The sequence below is a fragment of the Tripterygium wilfordii genome, chromosome 16, assembly GCF_013401445.1.
Source record: "Tripterygium wilfordii isolate XIE 37 chromosome 16, ASM1340144v1, whole genome shotgun sequence".
Lineage (NCBI taxonomy): Eukaryota > Viridiplantae > Streptophyta > Magnoliopsida > Celastrales > Celastraceae > Tripterygium > Tripterygium wilfordii.
In genome coordinates this window covers 2,868,601-2,896,587 of record NC_052247.1, presented here as the reverse complement: position 1 = coordinate 2,896,587, position 27,987 = coordinate 2,868,601, and the positions used below count along the sequence as shown (strand labels likewise).

Sequence of the window (27,987 nt, the reverse complement as noted above, 5' to 3'; positions counted from 1 at the left end):
CTTAAACTAGTATGTACTGATGCTAGGTCTAAAAGAACAATGTCACACGGGTCAATATGGACTTATCCAAAATGAACAAAAGTGTTGATAGTGTAAAGGGGTGGGCCATTACATGTGGATAAGGTGCCAACTACCGATCCCTAGTCTTTACCTTCTCTCAATATTAACCTGTTTTAACACTGTAAATGGGATACAAAAGGTAGTAAATCCAACTCACATACTAGGAAACAAATTTGGCACATAAATTCCAACTGGATCTGGACCATCATCACTGTCGGGGATAAGATTAGATACTAGTCCATCCCTACAAAATGTGATCATCAATTTTGGGCTTAAACCTTACAAGTTTGCGTCCAAAATGATTAAAGAAAAACATAAATGTTACAACACCATAACAGCAGATATTTACCCACATTTCTGCTCTCCTGATCCTCTTAACTATTATGTTCTGTTGATTCCTTTTACATGCCAAAATTCTCAACTACCTACACAAAATGAAAGAGAGAATCATTAGGTCAAAGTCTTATAATCGCAAATAAACTGAAAGAAGAAGAAAAAAAATAAATCAATTGGCGCTTTGTTGACCTACTAGTTAGAAAAAAAAAACGCTTTTAGGCAACGTACGGTGTGGGATAGAACCAATTTAAACATGACCAAAAAAAAAAAAGTTATATATATATATATATAAGTACAATGTACACATTTCTGGAGCATTCAAAAACAACATTGTCATTTGCTTCTTTTGAAAATTTCATTTTGTTTTGTTTTAGTTTGCACTAACAAAACACTGCCAAGGCCAGGGGTTTTAGCTTTTGCCATAAGAAGGTAGCCTGAGGACGGACGCTAAAGAGCCCGTAATCATGTCAAAGTTGATTGATTCCTTATGTTAAACATAGTGAACTAAATATGTGCTGCTTTTCCACCAAATCAACATTATTTTAAGCTGTCAAAGGTCCACTCAATTAAGCTCATATACTTCTCAAAAATCTGAACCAAAACTCCTGACTTAGCACTAGAACTTAGATTGGAACAAGTAGGGCACAAAACTTCCTTGCCACCTTTGATTTCGTTCAAAGATTTTCCTTCATCCACAGATTCCAGAGAGATTTAATTCTTTCTACTCAAGACAAACCTGATGAGAACCAAATGAGACAATATAAATCATACACAAAAATTTGTCACTACAGATACTGGTTCAGCTCATTCTCAGTTCGAGATTCTATCTTATGCCAAAGCTCGAGATTGATTCATTCTCAGCATACACAATTATGTGATACATCGGGTGGGTGATTTGTGAATGGTAAAAGAAACTCTGATGAAATTAAAATCGACGTGTCAATCAAATCCAACCGTCTAAACATCCCAATTAATCAGGTGGGGGTGTCACAGTTACTCAGAATAAAAGGGCACTCAAAACGACACGACAATATATATATCTATAAGTGGCTTGCCAATTTATGAACACCTATGATTGCTCTAACAAATCCTAATCGTGAACGTGATAGTAAGGGTGTAAACAGTTCTTTTTTCCCCCGGTATTTTGACATGAATTTAACCAAACTAACAATCGATTATCAGCAATTATTTCCATTTCCGGTATTTTGAAAATAACCGACCAATCAATTTGGGTATCGGTCGGTTTGGTTATCCGGGTTATTTTCTAACAGCCCTACGCAATAGACATGGGCAACGTATGGTTTAGGTTGCTTCCTTGATCTTTGGTACATTTATGGCTCAAGTTAAGTTCGATTGAACAACCCTGATCTATGGTGAGAGGCAGAAACTCGAGCAAGAAACGAATCAAGGCCAGTGCAAAGAATGCTACAGTAGAGACATCAAGGTAATAAGCGTATTGTAACCTTACAATTACTAACTAATCTTAAAAATTACATATAATAAACTCTTACAATTACCAATCACAGCTTACAGCTACAAAAGTTTAACGAAAGGCTCATCCTAAAATAATATGTAAGCTCATAATTATGAGGAAAGTGCTCCACATAACAATAGAGAACCAATCTTATGAACCAGCCACAATAGTTGCAAAAATGCGGAAAAAAGGAAAGCGTGCATTTTTTCTGTCTCTCATAGACAAGACTTGGTGCCGTGTAAAACAAAGTTCATAGTAATATTTACACAAGCAAACGTATCATGCAAAGAAAGCAATCAAAAGAAAAATGCGAGAAAAATTCAAACACATTAAGAAGATAAAGTTGCATATCAAAAAAAAAACAAAACACAACCATAATAACACCAGATTAATGCATCAAAGGCATGCCATCTTATTACATCGTAACTAAACATTTCGCTAGATTAAACTGGCAAGTAGAAAGCTCTTTACTGCCATAAAAAGAGGTGAGAGATGTCGAGAGCAGGCAATTAAATGTAAAATAAGTTATGTTGCTATCTATCTAATCTTTCAAAAAGCCTAAAACAACTCATATGAGACAGAACAAAAGTCTCATATGAAATATGCTGTATTCAAAAAATACAGTCCAAATTCTTACTCAACTAGATCAAATATAAATATTATCGTCGTGTTACTGCAGAGAACTATGCTGTGAGGTCTTCATTTGTCAATTATTGAATAGCAAATAAATTAAAATTTCGATTTAGGATTCTGCTACATGAGTGCCTTGGCCAACAAACTAGCCCTTTAGTCATAAAACTTTAGACCATATAGAGCTCTAGGAAGACAACATCCAGAGGATGATGTCAGCATATTATCTAATGATTCCCTCACAAACTCAAAAGAGTTGTCCCTTTGACTGAATAGAGTCTCAATTCTCAAATGCTTTTAGTCAGGGGAAACGAATACTAACCGAACAACTATTATGTTGGCATTACACCACTGCTTCAAAAGCACTCTCTAAAGCTGCATTCGTCTTATCCTCCAGACCCATATCCATTTGGTTGACTTTTCATCAGTATTATGGCTAGGCTATTATAAAGCTACATACATATTGTGGTTATTATCAACAAGCCACACAAATAATGCTTAGTATTAGTAACTTAATAGGCTAATACCTCTTTAGTCCTAATTTATTTCCTGATCTAAGAATCTTCTAGAACAATTTTTCCCCATTAGTCTTATAACTTTTTCCCCAAGAAAAGACTATCGAAATTGGCCATAAAAATGGATACAACATTGAAAGATTCTGGATTAAAACAGCTAAATCATAAAAATGACTAATTTCCATTACTCATTAAACGCTTGAAACAAGATTCTCATATCTGAGTTCTCAATCAATTGCATTTCATACATTCCGCAAATTCGCTCTACACTAACTCAACAAAAGTTACAAGCAGCAGCAACAAAACAAAATGCAGTGATAAATGACCATCACCAAAATATTTGCCCTCTTAGAATCCCTAGACAACTAGAAGATATTATGATACGCATTTAAACTTATTGAAGATATTGCAGTACAATTTTAAGATGAGAATACAAACACAACAAAAAGCATTGAACATCACATGTGCAGAAACCAAAATCCCTAATACTATTTGTAAATTATCATTTTCCAGTTTAAAATGACTCAACCATTCAATAACATTAGTCAAACAGCATGTGAGAAGTAATTACCTAGACGAGAAGAATGGCCATCATCACTGATTTCAAGAACCCTCCCCTGTTGGCGCACCAGTTTGCTGCTGATTTTGTATGCGAAGGAGAAGATTAGCAGCTAGTTCCAGTGTTTTCCTGTATCTCTGATCTTTATCATCCTCGCCCTCAGATGTTCCTTGACCAGCAACTGGATGCACAGATTGAAGCTGCTGCACCTGATTTGGAATGTCCATATTTGCAGGGTCAGCAGAGGATGTCACAACGCTATGAGAATGAGGATAATTTGCGCCAAGACTATGATTAGACATGGAAATGTGATTGTTAGGCTGCTCAGCAACAGAAGGATTGTACAACATAGGAACATCCATTCCATGCATCATTCCATGACCTTGAGTGCCTTCAGGAGCTTCAAACGGATATGGCTGGTTGATCCTCGGGGAAACAGTATATTGTCCACTTTGAGAAGGTATTGCCATATTCATTGATGGTCTGGATGAATTTATACTATGTTGTAGTCGGTTAGCAGATGAATCTTGAATTTGAGTGCTACTAGCAACCGCATTCGTATGACCTAGTGTATGTGGCACAGTAGGATAAGAGTGCAGCTGTGACTGACCCTGTGCATGAGAATTGAACGAATTCCCTAATTGTTGCAATAAATGCTCAGACTTCTCAGAAACAAGACTGTCAGGCCTCCATCCTTGTGCTGAGCTCCCTCTGTCAGGTACAACTGAAGGAACTGAATGTCTGGAGATAGAATGTGCTGGTGCCACCTGAACATTTTCCAAAGCAGAAGATTGTGTAGAGACAGGCAGTAAAGATGTAAGAGTGGCTATAAGTTCAGGTGTCAAAGCAACTCCAGCTTGAGAAAAAGCAGTCGTTTTATTGGATGCATACTCTTTAGTAACCGATTGCAGTGCCAGGGACTCACTGCCTTTTGAATGATATTTTGTAGGAAGCTTTGCATCCTCATGTATAACCCCGCTATAATTTCCTTGTAGAACTTGTTCCTCCTTAGGGTTTAGACTATAGTCAGCATGTGGAGGACGCATCTGCTGCCTATCAATATAACCTGAAGAAGGGATAGGCTGAGATAATTGTCTTTGCACAGTCGCACTATCATGGACCAGTGGCAGCTCGAGAACAACACCATATAGACGTTCAGGGCCTGTTACCTTCAAAACTTTGATTAAGAAATCTGATGGAGGCACTAAGAATAGTGTGGTCCCATCGTCAAGTTTTGCAACGCCAGCACGATTCTTTGAACCCAGATAGCAAAGAAATTCCGTATAAGAAGCAAAATCATCTTCGCTGTCGGGCAAGAAAAAGACAATGTCGAACCCGACAGCCTCAGCACAGTGCTTTGCGAGCATATCCAATCCAGTTCTTGCTGAGCAATTAACAACATTTGGACTGCAAAACAAGGCCCAAGTAAAATTGAGTTCATTGACTGGAGAATAACCACTGTTTTGATGCTAGATGAAAAAAAAAAAAAGCACTTAAAAGAAGGGTTGAAGCAGACTGTACAAGGTTATTTATTTTACATCCTTTTATCCCATAACAAAAGAGGTGTATAACGTATGACATTTTGCAAAGGATGCATGATATATGAGAGTTAAAAATGCCTAGGTGAACTGATTAATGTAAAATTCTACTTTCATAACCTTCTGAATTAAAATTCTTGTGCTTCTAAAGAAATATAATGGTGTGTAGTACAATGATAATGGCATTTTACTTTTTTTACAATGTAATAGCAGTAAATTGTTAAAAAGTGAAACAACTGTCGCTACATGGAGAAAAAGGCATAATCAAGGGTGCAACAAGTAATGACGTATCCAAAATGAAATATCAAGTACAAATTTGAAATTAAATTTTGTACTTACAGTTCAGATCCTATCCCTTTTCCAATAGGGATACATCGAGCATGACAAACAGGCGTTCCACCTTTAGCAATAATTCCGCGCCAAATATAGTCATCTTCAAGATGGCCCTGAACTGGTCCTCCCCTAGGCATCCTGGCACCAACAGGACTTAGCCGATTCTTAACTTTCCCAGCTGTATATGGACCAAGAATACCTTCATCAATTGTTGGACTACGACCATATGATCTATCGGATCCTAACCCTTTATCATCAATATTTCTTAAAGAAAAAGAAGCATCATCTATAGGCAATGTTCCATCGACCCTAGACCGCTTAGCATCCCCTTGAAACAGCTGCGTCTCGTACACATCCCATCCACCAGAAACAGACCTCATGTGTGGCCTAACCCTTGATGCAGGAGAAGGGAGCATCCCAGGAGCAGGAGAAGATTGCCTTCCTCGGTTTGGCCCCATCCGGTGGTCGGGGAAATTTTCCCGCAAAGTGTGAAGAGCTGCCAAATCATCAAAATCAGGGCCTGAAAGTGGAGGATCGATACCACCTCCAGACCCAGTAGGCCTCATTGGCATGTTAGATCCTAGAATGCTACTAGGTTGTACTAGTCCAGCAAAATTGTTTGGCATTGGTGGAAGATTATGGCCAAGCATATCCACCTGTGAAGTCCCGAATAGATGTTCACCGTACAAGTCAGGTGTGGCCCCCCTAACTTCAGGATAAAATGCTGGGTAGTCTTTCCCTGGCGCCAGCCCACTGCTAGAGTACATAATGGTGATTCTAGGATCATTAAACAACCTGCCCTGCAACCCTTCTTTAGCACGCCGGGCCTCTTCCACACTCCGAAACTCCACAAAAGAATAATTTCTTGAAGGGAAGCTCTTGATTCTCTCAATCTCACCAAACAGAATCATTGCATTATGCAGCATTTGCTCATCAATTTGAACAGAAGGAGGGTAGCCTATCCACAAAATATTACTGGGTTGACCATCTCCTTTCCGCCCCATTGAAGACTGAGTAACCTGAAAATTGACAAAATGTGAGAACAAATTAGTATGTATAATAAAATGATACGGAACAGGTTAATAGGAACGCAGTCACCTGGGGTTGCTTAGTAAATATTATCTTGTGATCCATTGGTGAAACTATCCAATACTTTTCATTATCTATGCACAATAAGTGGTCCTGCTAATGTTCTATTAAACACCAAGTTAACTTTTTGTTTCAAGTATACAACTAAATTCAGGTTAACATTCTGCTACTACAGGACTAACAGTTACGCAAAATCAACCTTTCTACTTTTTTTCAGATGACCAAAAGGCTCATTCATTTCCCATGAAGGACAAATATGAACTAAGATTTGGTGACTTTGGAACATCGCATCATAAACCAAAAAAGTCCTGAGCTTCCATATCTCCTATCTATTCATTTTCTATCTCTCTCTTGTTGTAACTCCAGATTTATTTTTTTCCCATCATTAAAACATCCTAACCACAAAACAATTGGTTGTCCATCAAATACATATATTTTCACTAGAACATAGTTTTTTTGGTAACATGGAACCCATCCAGCTGTCCACCAGACAACTGGCTGGTAAACCCTAGGCCACAAGGAAGAACTCACAACCTCCATAGAACAGTTGAGATTTGGGTCGAAGCTCAGTGCATGAAGATAACGCAGGGTGGCATTCACACACTGGGTTGAGCAAAGGTCCATCTTGCAAATTGCGATAATGAAAATGCCCATGGGACTTGAACTCACGACCTCCCACTTGCGCTAAGAGTTACCTCGGTCAAGTTCACCATCTCAACCAATGACCCATTGTTCACTCGAACATAGTTCCTCGTGCATCAAACTTTAAACCTAAGGCCTTATATCAAAACTTGAAAATTTTCCTAGGGCTCACCAATGTCAAGTATTTTACAGCCATGAATACATAACTAAAAATATAAGCAAAAAGCAATACCCCTAGCCCTTTATTTAGATTGTGATGTGGAATCCACACTTGTCATCAACCAGATTTTGGTTCAGAGGTTAATTCAAGTGGCTAAAAGCTGTGCACAACAGCAATGACAATATCAAAAGTTTCCCTTACATCATTGTTACAAGGGCATAATCAGAAGTACCGCAGCATAAAGGTTGGAGTTTCATAATCACCTGAGGCCTTCTTATGGAATGAGAGCCGAAAATCTGACTCTCTCGGGAATTCCGAAAGTCAGGCAACTGTTCCTGTAAAAAAAAATAGAAGAACGGATACCAGGTCATCTTTCACTGTAGAATGAAAGAGTTCTTCAAAAGACAGTGAGAGGAATTTTGAATAGGTAGTAGTAACAGTCCATCAAATCAATCAATGGGTGTTTAAGCAATGACAACACATGGATAACATCAGGTAATCAATAAGAAGCTCAACAAACCATGCCAACCATATAATGAGTAAAGAAAATTGAAACGATGTAGACATGCCAAATAACTTTCAAAATAGACGGAGAGAAATGTTGTGTCCCAATGAAATGATGAGAATAACAGCCATGGTAATAAATTTCAATATGCTATCAACTCATCTTTTCACGCTCTATATTCATTTAGATGACAATTACAATTAACACTATTAACAGATAAGGACACGTCCCATTTAAGTAGTCTAGATATCTTAGTTCTGAACATGTAAAACTTACTCTTCTTGAGGGTTGTGACCTAAGGAAATCAACACGTATCTGGACACCACCTATGCGCCGTCCATTCATGCTCTTCATGGCTTGTGAAGCATCTTCCAACTTTGAGTACTCAATAAATGCAGTATTGCGGTCTCTGAGAAACCTAAATTCTTCAATCTTGCCGAACTTGAGAAATTCTTCTTCTAACTGTTCCTTAGAAACTGTTGTGCTGATTCCACCGACCCATAGATTTTTGCAAGGTTTAGCCTGCAAAAAGAGTATAATATCAATACAAAGAAATATCCCCATATTATACTTGACACTATATTTACACAAATACAGATTATGCTCAAAAGAAAATACTAGCAACTCAGCTCATTATAAAGGTATGGACAGAAAGAGAACATATTAAAATCGTGAGAAAAGTTCAACCAGCATTTGACAGAATGCCTCTTTCTAAAACTACAAACATAAGTCGCTCAATAGACAGTTTATTTTTACAGCTAAAACAACTGATACAAAGAAGACTGTCAAATCAAACACTAAAATAGTTCATACTCTACAGCAAAAAGGTGATACTGTAAGAACAAAAGTTGGAAATTCCAGAAAGCAAAATCCATCAAACACAACTGCACAAAATTAACAAAGATAAAGTTCCCTTAGTTGCTAATTTGCTAATAGCAATCAAATCACTGAGAAATGTTCTCACATTAGAACCCTAATGTAGCATATGGTAATCTCAACATATTCACGTTTGTAATATACAATACATAGTGAACCTAAAATCACTGACAACTAGATAAAGAACGTGTTATGCTCCCAAGTTTGAGAAAACAAGTTGTTGGGCACAGCAATCATTAGTAGAAGCTTGCCACTAAAAATAAAGTGTTTCCATTTATAAAAGCATTTCACTTGAAGGAGGCGTCAACATTTCTGACATCAGCTAAATTAACAAATGAATCAGAGAAACATAAAACTGTACACTATTATTGTATTAAGTTGTTAAAATCTTAAAAACTAGGAATGATGTTTGGGTTTTCATCAAGGTCTTTAGAAAAACATAAATATTTTCCTGTGTGCAGTGCTGTCGCCTGTCTAGCTGGTGGTGTTAGAATATTATCTCTATGCAGAATCCCAAGAAGGGAGAGGCGAAACAATTTCTTCAAGACCTTAACTAACGCACATCAGTGGAAAAAAAAAGGAATTACAAAGATAGTCTTTGAAATAAATTTCAATTAGGAAACATTGTCCAATTAGAATTACAAGTTTAGGGTTTAGGAAACATATTCATTAGAATTACAAGTTAAAGTAATATTTGATTTACAAAACCTTGAATTTTATTAATCTCTATGTGTACTCACTCTCTTATTTTCACAGAGACTTTGATGTTTCGGTCTTGGTGCTTATCTCTTCTCTTCTTCACTTCTCTTTCATTCTTGCTACAATACTCTCTTGGGAGTAGCTTACCACTAAAGAACAACAATCACAACTTATTGTTCTTTTTGCATCTATACTTTCTTCCAATATCATCCCCTCATCCCTTCAATTTTCATTCAATTTCCTAGACCTTTCACATTTGAATCGACACAAACACCAACTTTTGCTCACTGCCATACCAGTTTTCTTTCCCTAAAACCTACATGTACAGCAAATCCCTAATTTCCTCAAACCCAAAATACCTTAAACACTTGTAGGGAAAAATTCTGAATCCATTCAAGGTCACCTTTTCACTTCTTCCATACGCAAACTCTAAAGAAAGGGAAATAAGGAGAGCCAATTCTATGATCAAATAACTCGAATAGAACAATTGAGTAGGAGCTGTCAGTTATAATTTGAATGGTATTTCAACTATCCTAACTATCAACCATTATCGAAATAAGCGTCCTTGATCATACATTGCTTTTGATGGCAGTGAATTTCATGCTATCTAATCTATGAGAAACAGTGTTTGTCTGGCCAATGTTGGATGGTATTGAAGGTCGAAACAAAAGGGTTATCAAAGCCATGTCTGTGTCAATTGCTGACTTTGTTGCTGGTGTAGACATAGCAGTTAATATAGAAGACATTTACCTTATAAGCATAGTTTGCTTGCTCTATTGTATATATTTATAGTTAAATGACGCATTCTACTACATTCATTTATATTTTAACGTCAAAAATAATATAAAAAAGGTTTGTGAAGTATCCCTAGGCATATGTTTGAATGCTATACTTAATGTTTAGGGCAAGAAAATGAAAGTCGGCTAGATATACATGACCAAGTACCTATTTTATAAATTAGAGTATTCCGCAATAATTTTGTTCCTTATTGATGTCAAAGTTTCGACCAAAAGTTGAAAGCTAGCATGACACGTTAATAGACTAACCATGAAATTTGTACCGCAATTTCTTGAAAAATAGTGTTCTCAACTCCCCAAGTTTCGAATGGATGCAGGAAAGGTTTGGACAAAATTAACACGTCTATTGCACATCATTCTCCTTATTTTACCAAAGGTATAAAAATATTAAAGCTTACAGAGTTTTAAGCCCTTCATTACATCCTCCAAAACTAATAATTTCTTCCAGGGATCCTCCATTGATGTTAGATTGTTGTTAAGGTTTCTAGACATTGAGTTCATTCCTTACAAAAATTGGAACATAACAATGAAAATCTGGCGCATATGTTGAATCGCACTATAATGCTCTACTACCTAGTAGAAATTTGTGGCTCCATATCAAATAAGATTCGAGCAATCTCTTCCAATAGCAAATTTGTCATTCGAATCGTCCCTAAAAAGCTTTGCCGAAATTGATATTGAACTTTGAATGGGACTTCGTGTCCCATACTCATTGGATTCATTGTTCACAAAATTATTTGCCAAATATGAACAGCTATTGATTAGGTTGCGAAAGGGTATTTTCTCTTCTTGATAAGAAAGTGGGAGATCTCACTCGGCCTAAATTGTACGATCGGTGGTTGTTCTTTTTCAACAGAGAAGAAATTGTTGCGTGTACCCTAATTGAAATTCATCCTCATTATCCAGCAGATTTATATGTAAATCCTCAATTGGTTCATCACAAAACTGAAATTGACCATATTTTGTAAAGCTAATAAAACTGAGGAAGGCAGATTGAGAGTTATAAGGCACGGATCGGAGATAATTTTGATGGCAAGGGACAAAAACAGGGTTGATTTTGGAACATATAAGCGTAAATCTGCAATTTCAAGCAAATTATTACACAAATTCACAAATCCGAATAACAAACTAAATCCATGAAAACCTAACGAGACGCAGAGAAGAGAACTACAAACCGGTCTCGCAAACTCGATCTTAACCGGATTTCCGCGCACAACAGCTCCCTGCAGAGACTCTTTGGCGGCCTTGGCGTCTTCCACACGCTTGAAGTAGAGAAAAGCAAAGCTCCGCGACGAGTACGTGGTGACGCTGTCAAGCGCACCGAACTTGCCGAAGAGATCCATAAGATCCTCGTCGGTAACGTCTGTCGACAGATTCCCGATCCATAGGTTGTTCGAAGGCGTCTCGACGTCGTCTCCTCCGTGGCCTGGCCTGCTCGACTTCATCGCCGGTACAATATCTTAGAACCCTAGGACGTTGTCGCTGCTGTAATTTAGCGATTGATAATCAAATCCTACAAACTAGGGTTACGATAGTCGATCAATGTAACAGATTATGATAAAGATATGTGAAATCACGGACGTATCTACACACTGTTTGTATGGGAAATAAACTCTCAGAAGAATCGAGAGAGCGAGAGAGAGAGAGAAGAACAAGAAAAAGAGTTGCGTTATAGATTAGGTTTGCAGAGGGGTTGGTGGACAAAGTCACAAAGGCCGAAGAGATAAGATTTATAAAACGACTGTGCTTTTGACTTTTAAGGAGCTGTTTGGTAAATGGCTTTTGCGGAAGTTCGAGTCATTTTAAATATTTAGGAGTGGCAAAACTCTATCCGGTCCGGATGATCGAATTTGTCCGACAGGATTAAATCAAGTTTGAACGTAAGTTATACGTCCAAAATTAGGTCCAAAATTAGGTCAAGCACAAATTTTGTCTAATTTAAAATCGGATTTGGATCTAAACACAAAAATCTTGTCCGATTTACTTATCTAGACCCTAACCCGAATTCGGTTATTGTTCGATTTAATTGTTTAGATTTAAATGAATCTGGGTATGATCAATTAAATACATCCAAAATTCAATCCGAATTAGGATCCGAACATATAAATATTTTGTAAACACTTGTTGTTGTCTGACCTGGAATCGATTTTTTACCACCCCAAATTAAATTGACAACGTAACAAATCAAGATGTCCTGCTCATCAATTCCATGCCTAATCTCCCCAAATCGTTTGTTTGCCAAGAAAAGCATAGTATTCCAGCAAATAACTCAAGAAGCATGATAATCTAATCGCAACTCAGTCATTTCATGCTAAAAGGGAAAATACCATGGCTGCTGCTTTACAAAAATTAGAATACATGAATACACAGAAGCAAATGAAAGAAATCTCTTACCAAAAGAAATGAACAATTAAAGGATTTAATCAAAGTACAGCCTACATGTTACCCGGTCTCATGAAACATTTTTTATCGACAAAATGTAAAGGGATCACCTTTAAGCATGGAAAATTAACATGAAACATTTCGAGAAGAACTTTGAATTATCTAAAATATATTGACGCGGTGAACATTGGTATGTCCAGAATGTGGATGTGCTTGGGTCTCCTGTACACACCAAGATTTCAATAGAGTTAAAAACTATCTTTTGCTCGACGAATGGCCCCCAAGGCTTCTTCATCACTTGCCGTTGTGGGAATATCTAAATGCTGTCGAATTTCTGTACTTGAAGTGCGAAGAAATGGATTACAGGCCTTCTCCATCTTCAGAGTAGTTGGGATCTACGACAGCAAAAAGAACATCAAAATTTATTTTGTGTATTTCCTACGTTATAAGAAGTATATATATGTTGTGTGTGTTCCTGCATTACTATCAAAGGAAAAGGACCATGCTGCAACTTACAGTAGGCAAGTCCTTGCTACGAAGTTGAGCTACATGGGCAGCATAAGACTGAAGTGCCCGGTTGTTGGGCTCTATGGACAAAGCAAACTTTGAATTGCTCTGTCAAAATGCATGACACATAGTGAATTAACCTTGTAATCATGGGTAGATCATGGTACAGATAAGAGGGACTAACCAATGTATATTCATGACCACAATATATTTTTGTATCATCAGGCAATGACATTATTTTTCCGAGCGAAGAAAGCATCTGCAACATTGACGATCAACCATGGGTGCTTCAATATGTCATTATTTCGTTACTTGATAAACACACTCTCAACAATACTACAGGAAGAGAAATAGAATTATAGAACCTACATAAAGAAACTAATTACACAGCACAGTGTATCAAGACAGCAGGAAAGTACCATAAATTATTGAAAATAGGCCATAATCTACAAAAACTGGATTGCAAAACAGAGGAAAAACCCAATAACAGTTGAGACAGTGTGCTGTAAAAAAGTTATCTGAACTTTAGAAAGAGGAAAGGACAAAGTTTAAGACACATTAGTTAGCAAGAATAGAAACTCACAACGTCACAAGGAAGGTCATGTTTAAGGTTTACAAACTTAGGATATGAATCATGTTATGTGTCGTGAATAAAAGAAATCAAATTTTTGTTTAGGAGAAAGAGATAAAAGCATTCAGTCTAAATATTTCGATACTGAGGGAAAGAGAGGACTAATAAGTTAAACTCACCTGCTCAGGGGTTCCTTCAAAAAGCTTTCCACAAGATAAGCTGAACAAAGTGTCCCCTGTGAAAATCGCCCCCGCCCCAGGAAAGTAGAAGCTAATATGACCTGCTCATGATGTGGCAGAAATTAATATGGGTGTTTGGGGAATAAAACAGCAATCATTTGAAACCCAAATATGATGAAATTATAAGCAATTTCCATGAATTTACTCATTTTGGCGAATCAGCAACTCCCCCCAGGTGTCAGATTTCTAATGAGAACAATATAGAACCATAAACCAAATTGGACACCCAAACATAGTCAAGACAGTTTAAATGTGAGGTTACATCATCATACACTGTAGTTCATGGGGCAAAATGAAATGATGCTCATATGCTACAAACTTATTGATCATACAAGTCAACAGGAAAATTAATCCACTTCCATTATCCATAGCACTAAGAAATAATAATCACATTGCGTTTCAGAAGAGGAAATACTAAAAGGCATAAGAAATAATTGCCACAAAAGCATTAAGAAATAATACGCAGACCTACTGTTAGCCTCTACTGGCCAAAAAGATTTCCACGATGGCATTAGATTAGCATGAATTAGCCAACAAGATTTCCATGGCAACCCCTTGAATTTAATTAATACATTTGAATGCCAAAAACACCATGTGATTCAGGGTTGGATAAGTACTGCTCTATAAAACTAAAGGCTTAAAAAGTAAATGAAAAGCAGTATGGGGACTAACCACATTCCAATGACACTCAATTTAAGAAAGTAAGTGTATGACATTGCAAATCCAGTTTCGAAAATAAAGGACCCATTTGCACAAGATAATCATGAGAAAGAAGATCTCCTATTGGGCTTAAGCAATGAAACCAAACCTCGAGTGTGACCAGGAGTATCCATTACAAGCACTTCATGACCAGCAAACACCCACTTGTCTCCATCATTTAAAACTATATCAATGCCGGGAATCCTATCCTTGTCTACTCCCGAACCAATTACCTAGAAGCAAGCAAAGTGAGAATGCAACATCATGCAATATTTAGGAGCTTTATCAGAATAAACCCCTTATGTAATCATATATTTCTATTTAATGCATATATTATTGTATTCTTTAATTAGAAGCTGCTCAGAATATGCATTTTCAAATATCTGAATCAGAAATATTCAACTTTGTATTTGAGACCTTGTTCTTGGAGTGAGGAAAGAATGTCACAAATAATGAGGTCCACAAGTTTCATATCATCATAATAGTCCCTAGGTTCTATTTTAAGATTCTAGTATATCAAAGCTCAAAACATTATGTAATCTAGAAGCATCTCTACCCTTCTACCTATTTAAAATTTTAGAAACCCTTAAAACTTAAAATTATGCCAACACGGCATCATCATATCTCAGAATTTTTCTGATTGTCACTTCAGAGTTGGCAGAGACACTTCAGATGCAAATTTCCAAAACACAAAACCACACAGCGGGAGAGGGGGGAGAGAGAGAGAGCGAATAAGTAACAAAATATTCTGTAGAACGCCACAAAATCATACCTTTGCACCATATTTGGCTTTCAATTCCTCGTTCCCACCAGTGTGGTCATGATGATGATGTGTGTTCAATATATAGGTCAAATTTCGGTTTTTCCTACTCAAAGCATCTATAACAGGTAAAGCCTCAGAAGGATCAACTACTCCAACCGTGCCTGTATCCATGTCATGTATAAGATATGCATAGTTGTCCCTGAGACATGGCACCTGTAGACGGACATATAAACAAGAGCATATATAAAAATCCAATGTAAATGGAACAATTAAGTATTTAAATGTGTACTTCCCCAGACTGACTACTAAGAAGGAACACAAAGATAACAAATCAACTCTCTCTCTCCCCCCCCCCCCCCCTCTCCTTGTGTGCACTTTCCCAGACTGACTACTACGAAGGAACACAAAAATAACAAGTGTTATCTCTTTAAAGAATAAGGAGGAATATCTTTAATTTAAAATAGGTTCATGTGAGGTGACTGCAGAAAAGAAGATATTATTTAGTTAAATGGAAATACAACCAAAGTTCCCAGAGAATTGAGAGGATTTAGAATTTCTTCCTTAAAAATCTTCAACAAGGCCTTAATAAGTAAATGGCCCCGGAAGTTCAACACTAATCCCACTATGGATGACAGAATCTGTTGGAAGCCATCTAAGAACAACTTCTTCGCAGTGAGTTCCTCCTATAAGGAGCTAATAAAGAATACACTTCATCTTGTTAATTCTCTAAAGTCACATTCTTTTGTTGGGAGCTTGTGTGGTATAGAAATTTAACACGGAACAATTTGCAAAGGAGGGGCTACTCTTTCGCTAATAGATGCTCTATATGTAACAGCTTGGAATAAATCAGTAATCTTCTATTGCATTGCCCATGGTCCATAAAGACTTGGTCAGATTCTTTGATGATCAGGGCATTCACTAAGGTCCAAACTATCCAATGGGTAAGAAATTGTTAGGAGATCAGTACTTCAGTAGGCAGGGACAAGCATCAAAGGAGTATTAATCAGCCAATCCCATTGTCGGTGATATGGATGATCTAGATTGAGAGGAAAAACAAATAGCTGGTTTGACTGCCTTAAGTATAAGGTTCCTCTTCTTCGGGAAACATATTGATCATATAAATATATCCTCATACTCTCTTCAGGTTGCATGCACCTACTTGGTGCCTTAATTAAAAAAATATCTCTGGATAAAGGTTATTGTAGGAGGAATGACACTCCTACGAGTGACAGGATTTCTAATCAGAACAAGGAAGTCTGTGGCACTAAGCTATGACAATTTAATAGAAAGGCAAGTAGTCAAGCTCAAAGAAAAAATAAAGATGAACTACAGCTTGTCTCAAAGCACGATTAAGGGGGAAAAACAACCAGGACACCCCAAGTATAGCTGTCAAAGGAGTTTAGAAAAGCTCACCAACTCGATTTGCAATGACGATGACATGCTTGAAACACTGCAAAATTGAGTAACTCTCAGCGATCGACTAGCTCCACGCAGTGTTTTTAAAGGTGTTGACAACAAGCGCAAAAATCCAAACACAAGCCCTTTTCTAAGGCAAAGTTGTCTTTTACCGGGCCTGACACAAAGCCCACTCTTCACCTGAAATATGTGAATAATAAATAACGCACTTCAGTAAAAAGATCACCAATTGTCTACAACTCTCTTTTACAATGAAAGACAGTAATAAAAGCAATCAGCCAAGGTCAATCAAACAAGTCATGCAGTAGGGAACCAAAATATTATCAGAGCTGTGTGCAAAACTGCGAATGCATAAAGAAAATAAGATAGTCTGACCTTGTGGTACAGTAAGTAACAAATCAACATGATCCTCTTAAAAGAAACATTTTTTGAACCTAAAAAAAAGTGCATTGCAACCCTAAAGAAACATTATTTCCCATAATCCTCAAACTTGAAGTTAGAAAAATAAATATTACACCACTTTCAAATTTGGATCATCATCTATATAGTTCTACATCCTTTCTCCTATCATTAAATGTAAATTTTGCAACATACACAGACATCTCACAATGCATAACATTAGAATCTCCAATCATTAAATTATCACTGTGGAAAGAGAAGAATGTGTAACAATCATTTTTGCATAGATCACATCATAATTCAAGTTATTACTTAATCCAGAACAAAAAAGCCCCTTCTTCTCATCAGGAAAAGCAATGCAAAGCAAGTAAATAGTACTAAAACTATCCTTCAACCTCACAGACTTCATAAAAAAAAAAAAAACCCAGAAAAAAAATCATCACAAAATTTGAAGATACTTTTTTTTCACTCCATAGTATTTTCCCCGAAACGGGCATCCACCAATTACATACAAAAAAGTAAATCCCGATAAATAATTCAAGAATTTAAGAATTTAAGCGAACAAATTAATCACAAAAAGGGTTTGGGGGGCGTGCGAGTACGTTAATTTGCCAAAAAAAAAAGATTCAAAAGGGATTAAAAACTAAAATAAGAGAGGGAGAGAGAGAGAGAAAAAAAAACCCTAGAACAAGGAAGGGAGGCCATGGCAGATGATGCTCTTGAGATCATTTGCATCCCTCTCTCTCTCTCTCTCTCACAATTTTTAGAGAGATAGAGCTCTCCGTCTGTAGACAGAGAAACTACGCAGAGACAGCAATGAGAGAGGGGAAGAGAGAGAGGGTGCGTGGGAGGTCTGGCACTTTGGTGACAGTTGGCATTTCAGTCCATATAAATAAAACCAAATCAAATTCGGATTTCAAGTCGGCCAACTCTCAATTCTGTTAATAATTTACCCACGAGTTCGCTCGATTAAACATGTATATATATGTCCAAGATTCAATATTTATTAGCGGTATTTAAAAAATTATGTTAATAATATATGAATTTCATGAATAAAACAATTTTAAAATTAACTAATTATTCTTTTTAATTGATGGTCTCATTTCCACGAGAAATAGATTTATTCTTTGTTTTCGAGAGGTAGAAAATAATTGTATTATTATTTTTCTTAAAAAATGCATTACTTAGAAGCAATAATTTATATATATTTTTTGCTCATAACTCATTAGTAAAGCTGAAAAAAGGTTTTTTTTTCAGTTTTTAATTTCATTTTCATCACTTTGTTGCCGGTGTCTGGGGCCCCACCAATCGCACAATAACCAACTACCATTCCTTTATTTAATTCCATATTTATTAGTCCACATCATTACACTCGCAGGAGATGGGAGCGGCCGAGAGGGTTCTGGCCAGGCTCAACTGCTCCATGGGGTATTGCCAGATGTTGTATGTGACTCGAATAATAGATCCGATGTTACTCAAAAAAAATTCAAATCTCAAAATTTAAGATTTACTATAACTTTTTTTTTCAAAATCTATTGTATTTTAATGTTATGAATATGAAAATACTCGATCACACATCTTAAAACATGATTTAACATAACATGATTCAACATATTTTTGAAAAAATTTATAGCTATAATTGTAACAAAAAAAAAAAAAATTGGAGCCCCTATCCCCAATCGCAACGGATGGGGCCGCTGCACTTCTCGGTAGTTAAAATTCTTAGGATTTTTTAAACCTTCAGCCATCAATTTCATCTAATGGTTGAAATTGAATGATAACTCACCTGACAAGGAAAAGACAAAACATTGGGAGACAGAGTCGACACACTAGCGTGAAAGACGGGGGAAGTCAGGAAAATTGTTTGCTTAGTTGACCAATCTCAGCCATTAGATGAAATGAATGTTCGAGATTTAAAAAATTCAAAGAATTTCAGCTACCAAGAATTCCAGCGCCCCCCATTCCAACTGCACATACCATCAAAATTGCATACCATCATTTTTATGTGTGCGCATATACCATCACAATTGCAGCATTCCATTTGTGAATCAAATAGTGTCATAGACACGATATTGGAGCTAATTCTCAGTGCCAAAGGGATCAATCAGTATATAAAACTTGTGGAAATGGCTGTTAGATATTGCATAAAATGTTACAACAGAAATTACCACAATCCAATCAGATTAGGCAGGCAAGCCAAAGGGATCAATCAGTATATAAAACTTGTGGAAATGGCTGTTAGATATTGCATAAAATGTTACAACAGAAATTACCACAATCCAATCAGATTAGGCAGGCAACTTGATATCCTGCCATCATTTGTCATGGAAGTGCGACCGATGGAACAAAAATATGGCTGTAACTGCCAACACCTTACAGTTCATCCTGTTCATTGAAAAAGGAAAGCAATAAGATGGGGTTGATTGAAACAAAGAGAAGTTAAAAATGTCAGCCCTATTCGATTCAATGTTTTCGAAGATATGATGCAGCAAGTCCTTTTCACAACTATATTGTTCAGTTATTTGCTATATCCATTAACAATGATCACATACTCATGTACTACCAAGAAGGTGGTGTTTCAATATATTGCATCATATTATTGATAAGATCAATAATGTACCATGGGAAAAATAAGAAGGCGCGTTAAGAAATAAGTATAAGAAACGTATACTTACATGATAATCATCGAAATGGTCGCGAGCATGCTGTGAAAAAAGAGAGTGATTGAAATTAGACATTATGTAATTGAAGCAATTATGTTATACTATAAATCATCAACTTTAAAGTAGTTGCATCTTTCTCGAATTTCATGATCAGCATCTCACACAGAAAGTGCAGTTGAGAAATAAAAGTATACACCTATTTGCTCTTTAAAGGTACACAGTATAGATTCAATGCAGCTTATAATTTTCTCCTTCAAACCTCACAACCCCAAATTTATAATATTTCTGTATTTCACCTTCCAAGATGTTCATGTTTTTTTTCCCACCTCTAGAGGATTCTATCATTAAATCTGTTGCTTCAAATATTGATTTGCAATTTTGCATCATCATCATCATCAAAGCTTTATCCCAAATATTGATTTGCATTTTGCCCCTATAAAATATACCCAAAATTTCAACTTAAATGCTTTCTTCAACCAATTAGTGGATAAACTCACCTAATTGTATGGTTCACTCTTATATAATTTTCAGTTTATTTTGCCTATTAGTCCAATCACATCACTTCATCATTACAGATTCTTTTAGGTTCATGACTTTGGGTGAATTCTATTTTACTACTAACATAATCATGAAACATAGAACTTCCTTTAATTATTATACATAATCAAACAAGTTGTACTGCAACCCTTAGCAATGGTTTTCAATCCATGTAAATGAAAGGAGGCATAACGTCAACAAAGGATAGAAATACCCTTCTACGATGCTGCTTATATCCATGTCGTTGATCCCTGTCTTTTTTTCTCCTCTCACCTTCCTCTCTTGCTCTTTGAGCTTCCTATACATGGAACCAATCATGTTACTACACAAACAATTCAATAAAGACCAAAGCTGACTGAAACAATAAACTAATTTATTGTTAAGTACTTAAGTACCTCTTCTTCCCGTGCTCGCCTCTCTTTCTCTGCTTCTTCAAAGGCCTCTTTTTCAGCCTGAAATGTTACGTATAGGTAAAAATGTCCATGTTAAGTTCCTCATTTTAAATAAATAAGACACTGAGAAGTAATGGCTAACCTCCCTCTTATGGGTAAAATAATCTTCCACAACTTGTCTTGCATACTGTGGGTCATCACATATCAAAATGTTGTCGAATACTGAACCAGCCTTCACCTGCAATACAATATTTAAACCACTTAAACCAGGGAAAACTGATTATTTATTAGGTCTTTGGAAACAGATTGAAATCAGTTAAAGTATTAGAAATATGCAATCTCAGACCACGGTCACCTAGTAGGGCTAGCTTAGTGTAATGACAAATGAATGAGTCAACCCCCATGCTCAACCCAAAATCAAGCCACTGAACTAGGACAGAAGTAACCCTGAGGCCACATTTAGGTGATAGAAGGTTAGCTTTGATGTAATTGAGCCCAAAATATACCATTTAAAATTGTGAAAAGTGAACGAAGTTCAATTCAACACATCACATGTTTTTCACTAAGAATTTTCCATTTAATTAAGACCAACAGTAGTTTAATCAATTTGATTATTTCTTTTAGAATATTAGATTTTCAAAGCTCAAAAAAAATAAAAGGTTTACAACACCCGTGCACAAAGCTCCCGCATTGGGTAGGGTCGGGAATGTGCAAAATGTACGCAAACCTTACCCTCACATAATATGTAAAGAGGTTGTTTTCAGGAATTAAACCTATTACCTCCACATGTTCACCTGTAAAGCTTAGAAACAATAGCCTCAAAAATACTCAACTAAACCTGTTTATTTATTTTTGTAGAAAACACAACTTCTTTTGAGAGGATCAAATTAAATAAGAATCAACAACCCAGTTTAATTCACGTGGTACGAATACAATGATAGATAATTGGAATTTTCAGAAACTTTGCCATATCAATGTATACCTTTTAATTGCTTAAACCTTATAACCAAACGCCAGTTATAAGAGAGATATCATGATACCAACCTGCCAAACTTCAATGCCCACATATTTTATTGGCTTTATGACATAAAGGTCAGGATCATCTTCAAACTCTGGAGAGAGAGAGAGAGGAGAAAATAATCAATCTCTACACTCTGAACCTTGAATTTATGTCTTCTACCTACGAAACATACTCTAAGACAATATTGATTCACATACATTATGAAAAAACAAATTGCCCAAGTATCCATACTGGCTACTGGCACAGTCATTCAGCCTTTTCCTACATGAGAATATGAGAATCAGAGCATGATCTTCCACTCTGCATGCGTAGGAAGACTTACTCTAGAGATAAACTGACATATAAAGCCATGGATATTTTCTTTTCAGAAAGAAAAAAAGAAGGAAAGCCTCAGATTAAGGTTTCAGGCTTTCAGCAGTTTAAATGTACCGTCCAGCCCTCTCCCAATACACTTCCATTCTTTTATACATTGTTTATTGGTGCAGATTTTTTCTTTTAGAACACAAAGAGACATATCAACAGCCAACTAAAACAGACACATACATAAACACCAACCTGGATTATCGATCCATGGAGTCTTCCACTTTCCTTTATAATTGGGGTTCTTGATTTTCTGCAACACAGCATTTATTTTGATGATTAGACAATGAATACAGGTATTAGCATTACACTTTCTATTAACAGCTCATAAGCACCTTTGATTTCCATGGTCCTTTGTATGCTGGATTTGGGATCTTAGGTGACCTCCATATTCCATCCTCATCCTCATCCCAGTTTTCAGGCTATTCAAAACATCAACAAAAGGACATGGACGTCATAATACTGTACTGTAACCTGTAAGTTTGATCAACTAATGAACCAGGAAAGCTATAATATAATTTCCTAGTTAACAACCGTTTTCCTGAACATCAAAAAGTAGACAAATAACAGAGAAACGTGCACATATAAACACACAAACCATGTTTCTAATACACCATTAGAAAACTGACCACGGGAAACTTGTGGTTAGACAAAAAAGGAAAATAATTCGCATTGAACTCCACTATTTTAGAAGGAGAAATAATATATGAGGTTCTAATACTTGTGATAGTTAAGAAATCAACAAACCTCTTTAGCTTTCGGGTCAGGAATCTCTGCTGGAATGGAGTCATATCCCTGCATCAGCAAGGCAAAAACAGCAGTACACAATCAATGCAAACAACATACTCTTTAAAGCGCCCCCCCCCCCCCCCAACCTCTTCTTTTTTTTTTTTTGCTGGACCAAGGAGGCAGCAGCAGCTTTAGGTTAAAAACACATGCACCCATTCCAAAAGGTTGTAAGTTGTTAACCTTTTGGAACAAGATATGAGCATGTGTGTGTGCGCATGTGAACATGCCTTTTGTTCTTCCTTTTTCTTGTGTTGTTTGGGGGAGGCGAGGTGACGTTGGGGGGCTTGTAAATCACTATTCTCATACATTGAGATCAGGAAAAGATTAGTAGAGAACAGTACCTCAGGTTTGACATCATTAGGATCAATAATATATTCTCTATCATCCCAGTCGGCTGGCTGTGGACAAAATACAAATCAGTACTTTGAATGTTAAATTGTTGGACTGCTATGCCTAATAAAGCACATTGAGAAATAAAGTACACAAAAATAATGAGTACTTTCTTTGAATAGAAAATTGTTGACTGCAATCAGAAATACTGGTTAAACATAATGAGAACTCAGAATTAATTTAATTCTCTTATGATTCACGTATGTGAGGGTAGAGTGACATTGACAGGACTCTTACTGATGAAAGAGGAGGTTCAGAATATGCAACAAGGAGTCACAGATTGATATCATTAAAGTCTCTAAGGATCCGAGGGGCAAATCAAAATTCTGTTCCAAGAGCTATAGGCAGCAAAGTCATATATGAAACTTCACTACATGGATAGAGAACATATCACCGATAGCCATTTGTGCTATTCTAAAATTTTGAATCTGTTGTTCGCTTTGGGTGTTTAGGCAATGGTTCAACAAGCTTTTTCCAAGACCGGGATCAGTAACGGCGTGTAAAGAGGACAGAAAACAGCAGAGTTCTTATAAGAATGTATCGATAGGGTTTAGCATATATCATATATGTAATGACTTCATCATAAATATAGACTTTAAAGTTAATATTTATTCATGATTACAACTCAAGAGATGTGCATCACGTAAAAAAGTAATCCATCATTTTAGACACTGTAACTCCCTAGTCAACTCATAAGGCATACCTTTTTCGCTTTCACATCCTTGATTTTCCGAGGAGGAAGGATATCCCAATCTGTATACAAACTCCCAGATTCTCTTTCCCGATTGTCAACTAGGACACTATAAGATGCATCAGGTCGAAGAATGAAAGTGTAGAAATGAGTTAGCTTATCTGTTTCACACTGCAGATCCTTTTTGACAGGATAATTCTGCCCCTGGTAGGAAACAATAAGATGGAGCTTTTTGGTCTGTGAGCCACATATATCTGGTCCAAACATGAAACTGCACAGAGATAGCAATGATCATAGGATGGAATGGAACCCTGAAAACTCTCACTTGGGAGTAGAAAGAAAATTATCCAACTTTTCCATAAAACAGAGTTATAATTAGATGTACACTAGACAAAAACAAATAAAAAATAGCAATTACATCTGAGAAATAACAAGTAATAGTCACGCAGACACCAGGCATGTTTAGAGGGAATCAAAAATTTAGGCCTATCCTATCAAGTCAATTTACTTTATTAGTTTAGGTTTCAATTCTGTTTTTGTTTTCTAGGGGCACATTGCTTATAGCAACAGTTGATGTGATATGGCCAGAGAACTAGACTATCTTCTTGCATCTCCATCATTTAACGGCTGATCAGTGGAACATATGTTCACAAAACTTTTAATTTGCCCTATTTATTTGTTAACACTATGAATAATCACACGGCCCAAGTGTTCCCCCACCCTTGTTTTGTAAACAGTGTGCATAATTACATGGACCCAAGTAAGACAAATAATCCCCACTACACACAGTTGCATGCAGAATTCACATTAACAATAAATTATTTAAAATGACAAAAGATTCATCTACTAAACATCACTGTATTATCATAACCGGGAATGACAGAATTAAGAGTTACTGAAAACTGTCAAACATTAGAACCTTTTAACGTAAATTATGCAAAAGAAACAGGAGTTGCACAAATTAAATTCATATATAACAACAATTCATCACTTTCATGGTAATGGCTATCTTAATATCCTGTATTTTGGAGTTCAGATTTCACAAAGCATTACTGAAGACAGCACATATCAACACATAAAAGCAGACCTGTAAGGAGTATCACCACCAAACTTCTTCTGATTAACATAACCAGAAAGAAGTTTAATATAGCCACCACCACATTCAATGTCCTGTTCAAATTTAATAGAATATTGAACAACAAGAGTCTTGTCCTTGTTACTCAATTCCGGGATCTTCGCAGATATGGCAAAATGTTTGGCATCATTATATGTCTGTATACCTGCAGTATTTCCAGGGATTATCAATACCTGCCATGACTAGCAAGTTCAAGCAACAAGTACACGATATACAGCAAAATGCAGAGATTTTAACTGTGTGAAGCTTCACAACAAGGAAATATAAGATTAATTCTGCTTACATCTTGCCAACTTCTATGAGGTCCACAATATTTTTCTTTTGGCACAACCTCCGCGGTATACCAGAATTATCAGATTTCATGCATTTTAAGGTGCAGAGTTACATAGCTAGGAACCGAAAATTGTGCTCCTTAAACATTAACATGATATTTGAGTGGACCCAGTATAATTTGCAGCAGACCCAGCACCTACTGTAATAGAAACATAAAAGACATGGATGAAAGTACAAGATAGATTCCAAAACAACATGATATGTTATGGAATGTTTGTTTAGAGGAAAAATGCTTGTCTATGGAAAATATTTTATGATGAAGATGTCTCTTTTGAAAATAGTTACTTTTTCCTATATTTGGTTAAAACTAACTTGCTCTCCTTAAAATGGGCTGGACAATTATTTCCCCACTTTTTAGATTCCTTAACTATTCTGTAGAGCTCATCATCATTTTCTTCAAGTAAAAATCATAAAATTCAGACTTAGACATAATCAAATAATTTGTCGAGCAAAACCAAAAAGGTGATAACAAATCTCAAAATTTTAATTATAGGATACACCTCAGTAAATGCTATGCAGTAATCAACGGCATTATACATCCTTGGCCTCGTCTCTTCATGCAGGTTTTTCAATTAAACCTATACTCCCTAATAATAACGCATCATATTTTACGAAATAATACATGCTTCCATGCCTCTCAGGGCTTAAGGTTTTAGGCTCAATCAGAATTTCTCGCAGCACAACATTTAATGTTGAATAAACAATGCCCAACGTGGATAAACTCAGTAAAATTTGACATACAACTTAAGAATCTTTCTCCTGCTTCGTACTCCAGATCCAATACATATACAATACAGTTTGAACGTCTAGCATGTTCTTGTTAGGAGAAGAATCCAAACAATTAACCTATCGATATTCCATTAATTGAAGACAAATGCTACACAAACAGAAAGTTCGTTTGCTAACATCAGTTGCATACTATTGTGGACTGCTGTCTACGAATTTATAGGTGAATATAAAATGTCACGATGACCCATAACAAAATCAGAACACTCAATTTATAGAACAGATTGGTTCTTTTCTAATGAGACCAAGTTGACATATCAAAGTGCATTAATTTACCAAAAAAAAAACACTAACAGGATAATAAATTTGCATAAATCCATTTGAGTATTAAGGTCTGCAAAATCTTTGTTAGCTTTTCAAAGTAAGTATAGCCCTCTCACTGAACAACCCAAAAAAAACAAACACCAATACCTTTGTCATCAGGATCTCCAGACCACTTCCCCGCAGTGTACTTAAAAGTCCCTGCTTTCCCTTCGCTCCTTTTCCAGTCTGATAGGACCCATCGGCTCTTCCATCCATCTTTTTAGCATTCAGAAAAGAAGAAGTGAGTACTAAATACATAGCCATACTATTAAAACATACAAGCACAAACAAAGATACACAAATATTAAATGAATACGCTAAAACTACATAGATGAACATAGAAAACTAAAAACGGAAGGACAAAAATCAGTTCAAAAGTTCTGATATTCCAATCAGCTCAACACCACTAGTTGATTTCACAATGGATAGCTTAGAAACCATCACAACAGCATGTATTTTACAATTTCGATATTCTAATTTATTTTCATCACCACATCAATCACCAAAATATATCAGTATTCACAACCAAGTTCTCTAAGAACCTCTTTCTCAAGAAGAAATTCCTAAGGTATAGATCTGCTAATTGACCACCATACATCACCACCAATTCCTCAAGTTTTCTCACTGAAAAAACTCTCAGAAAAAAGATCTACTTAAAATGGTTGACTACTGTTAAGAAAAATAAAATTCCTAGCGAAGTGATTACTTATCAAGATCAAGTGATTGAATAATCTTCTCTTCAATGCTTGGATAATGAGAAAATCTAAGAAATGAAAAAACAGAAAGTCTTCCAGCTTCGCTAACAATGGAGTGACGCGTTTACCTTCAAAAAGCTCCTCGAAGAAGATTTCAGAGAAAGCAAAGTCTGAGAGAAAGAGACATACGATCAAGAAAAACAGAACCTTTGGAGCTTGAACACGATCTAGCTCGGACTTCACCATTTCTAGTAAAACTTGCCAAGAAAGACTCACTGCCCTCAGAAACTAAAAAAGTAAATGTAAATCAGTATTTGTTTTAGACAAAAAAAAAAAACTAGAAGCTTCCAAAGTCAACGGATATGAAAAGGAAGACCACCATGGACAGTTTTGCAAGCTGATCATGGCCCAGCCCATAAATAAGCCTGGTTTTGAAATAAACGAAGGCCCATTGGGTTGAACAGAAAACATGGCCCAACTGAACCTGAACAGTGAACACTAGGGAGTGGCCCGGTAAAAAAGCATATCGAACCAGCCCGATATTGACCAGATCGGTCCGGGTATGGCAACCCGGTGTACCGGGTATGGCAACCCGGTGTACACCCCTACAGTACTAATCTGAGCCGGAGGCAGCCCGAGAGTTTGTTTAAATCCGAACAATAACCTAATTCGCATTGAATTTCGGACGTATTTAATTGACCAT

The 27,987-nt window shown here is 36.4% G+C and overlaps 3 protein-coding genes across 6 annotated transcripts; all 3 read right to left on the bottom strand.

Moving 5' to 3' along the window:
• Positions 1–23: 23 nt before the first annotated feature.
• Positions 24–11,909, bottom strand: LOC119981087 (flowering time control protein FPA). 3 transcript variants are annotated; one of them, XR_005463999.1, is made up of 7 exons: positions 11,389–11,909; positions 8,118–8,363; positions 7,600–7,671; positions 5,452–6,464; positions 3,587–4,981; positions 410–485; positions 24–304 (listed from the first exon to the last, which is right to left on the bottom strand). XR_005463999.1 is itself a non-coding variant. In XM_038824087.1 (6 exons), exons 1-5 carry the CDS (start codon positions 11,656–11,658, stop codon positions 3,619–3,621), a joined length of 2,964 nt encoding a protein of 987 aa, XP_038680015.1. In that variant the 5' UTR covers positions 11,659–11,909; the 3' UTR covers positions 32–485; positions 3,587–3,618. The 3 variants fall into 3 exon arrangements, 1 of the variants encoding a protein (XP_038680015.1); XR_005463998.1 differs by having other exon boundaries at positions 414–485; XM_038824087.1 differs by having other exon boundaries at positions 32–485.
• Positions 11,910–12,495: 586 nt separating this feature from the next.
• LOC119981396 (probable hydroxyacylglutathione hydrolase 2, chloroplastic) lies at positions 12,496–18,067 on the bottom strand. 2 transcript variants are annotated; one of them, XM_038824486.1, is made up of 8 exons: positions 17,871–18,065; positions 16,788–16,970; positions 15,384–15,587; positions 14,721–14,844; positions 13,853–13,953; positions 13,287–13,361; positions 13,112–13,210; positions 12,526–12,990 (listed from the first exon to the last, which is right to left on the bottom strand). In XM_038824486.1, exons 1-8 carry the CDS (start codon positions 17,922–17,924, stop codon positions 12,844–12,846), a joined length of 987 nt encoding a protein of 328 aa, XP_038680414.1. In that variant the 5' UTR covers positions 17,925–18,065; the 3' UTR covers positions 12,526–12,843. The 2 variants fall into 2 exon arrangements, with proteins under 2 accessions (XP_038680415.1, XP_038680414.1); XM_038824487.1 differs by lacking the exon at positions 13,112–13,210 and having other exon boundaries at positions 12,496–12,990; positions 17,871–18,067.
• A 1,317-nt stretch (positions 18,068–19,384) lies between these two features.
• On the bottom strand, positions 19,385–27,578 carry LOC119981148 (calreticulin-3). Its single transcript, XM_038824188.1, has 14 exons — positions 27,413–27,578; positions 26,698–26,805; positions 25,120–25,312; positions 24,045–24,303; positions 23,293–23,349; positions 22,910–22,957; positions 22,498–22,584; positions 22,358–22,415; positions 21,826–21,893; positions 20,924–21,019; positions 20,785–20,841; positions 20,604–20,687; positions 19,865–19,894; positions 19,385–19,574 (listed from the first exon to the last, which is right to left on the bottom strand). The coding sequence occupies exons 1-14, from the start codon at positions 27,528–27,530 to the stop codon at positions 19,563–19,565; spliced, it is 1,275 nt and encodes a 424-aa protein (XP_038680116.1). The 5' UTR covers positions 27,531–27,578; the 3' UTR covers positions 19,385–19,562.
• Between the last annotated feature and the right edge of the window lie 409 nt (positions 27,579–27,987).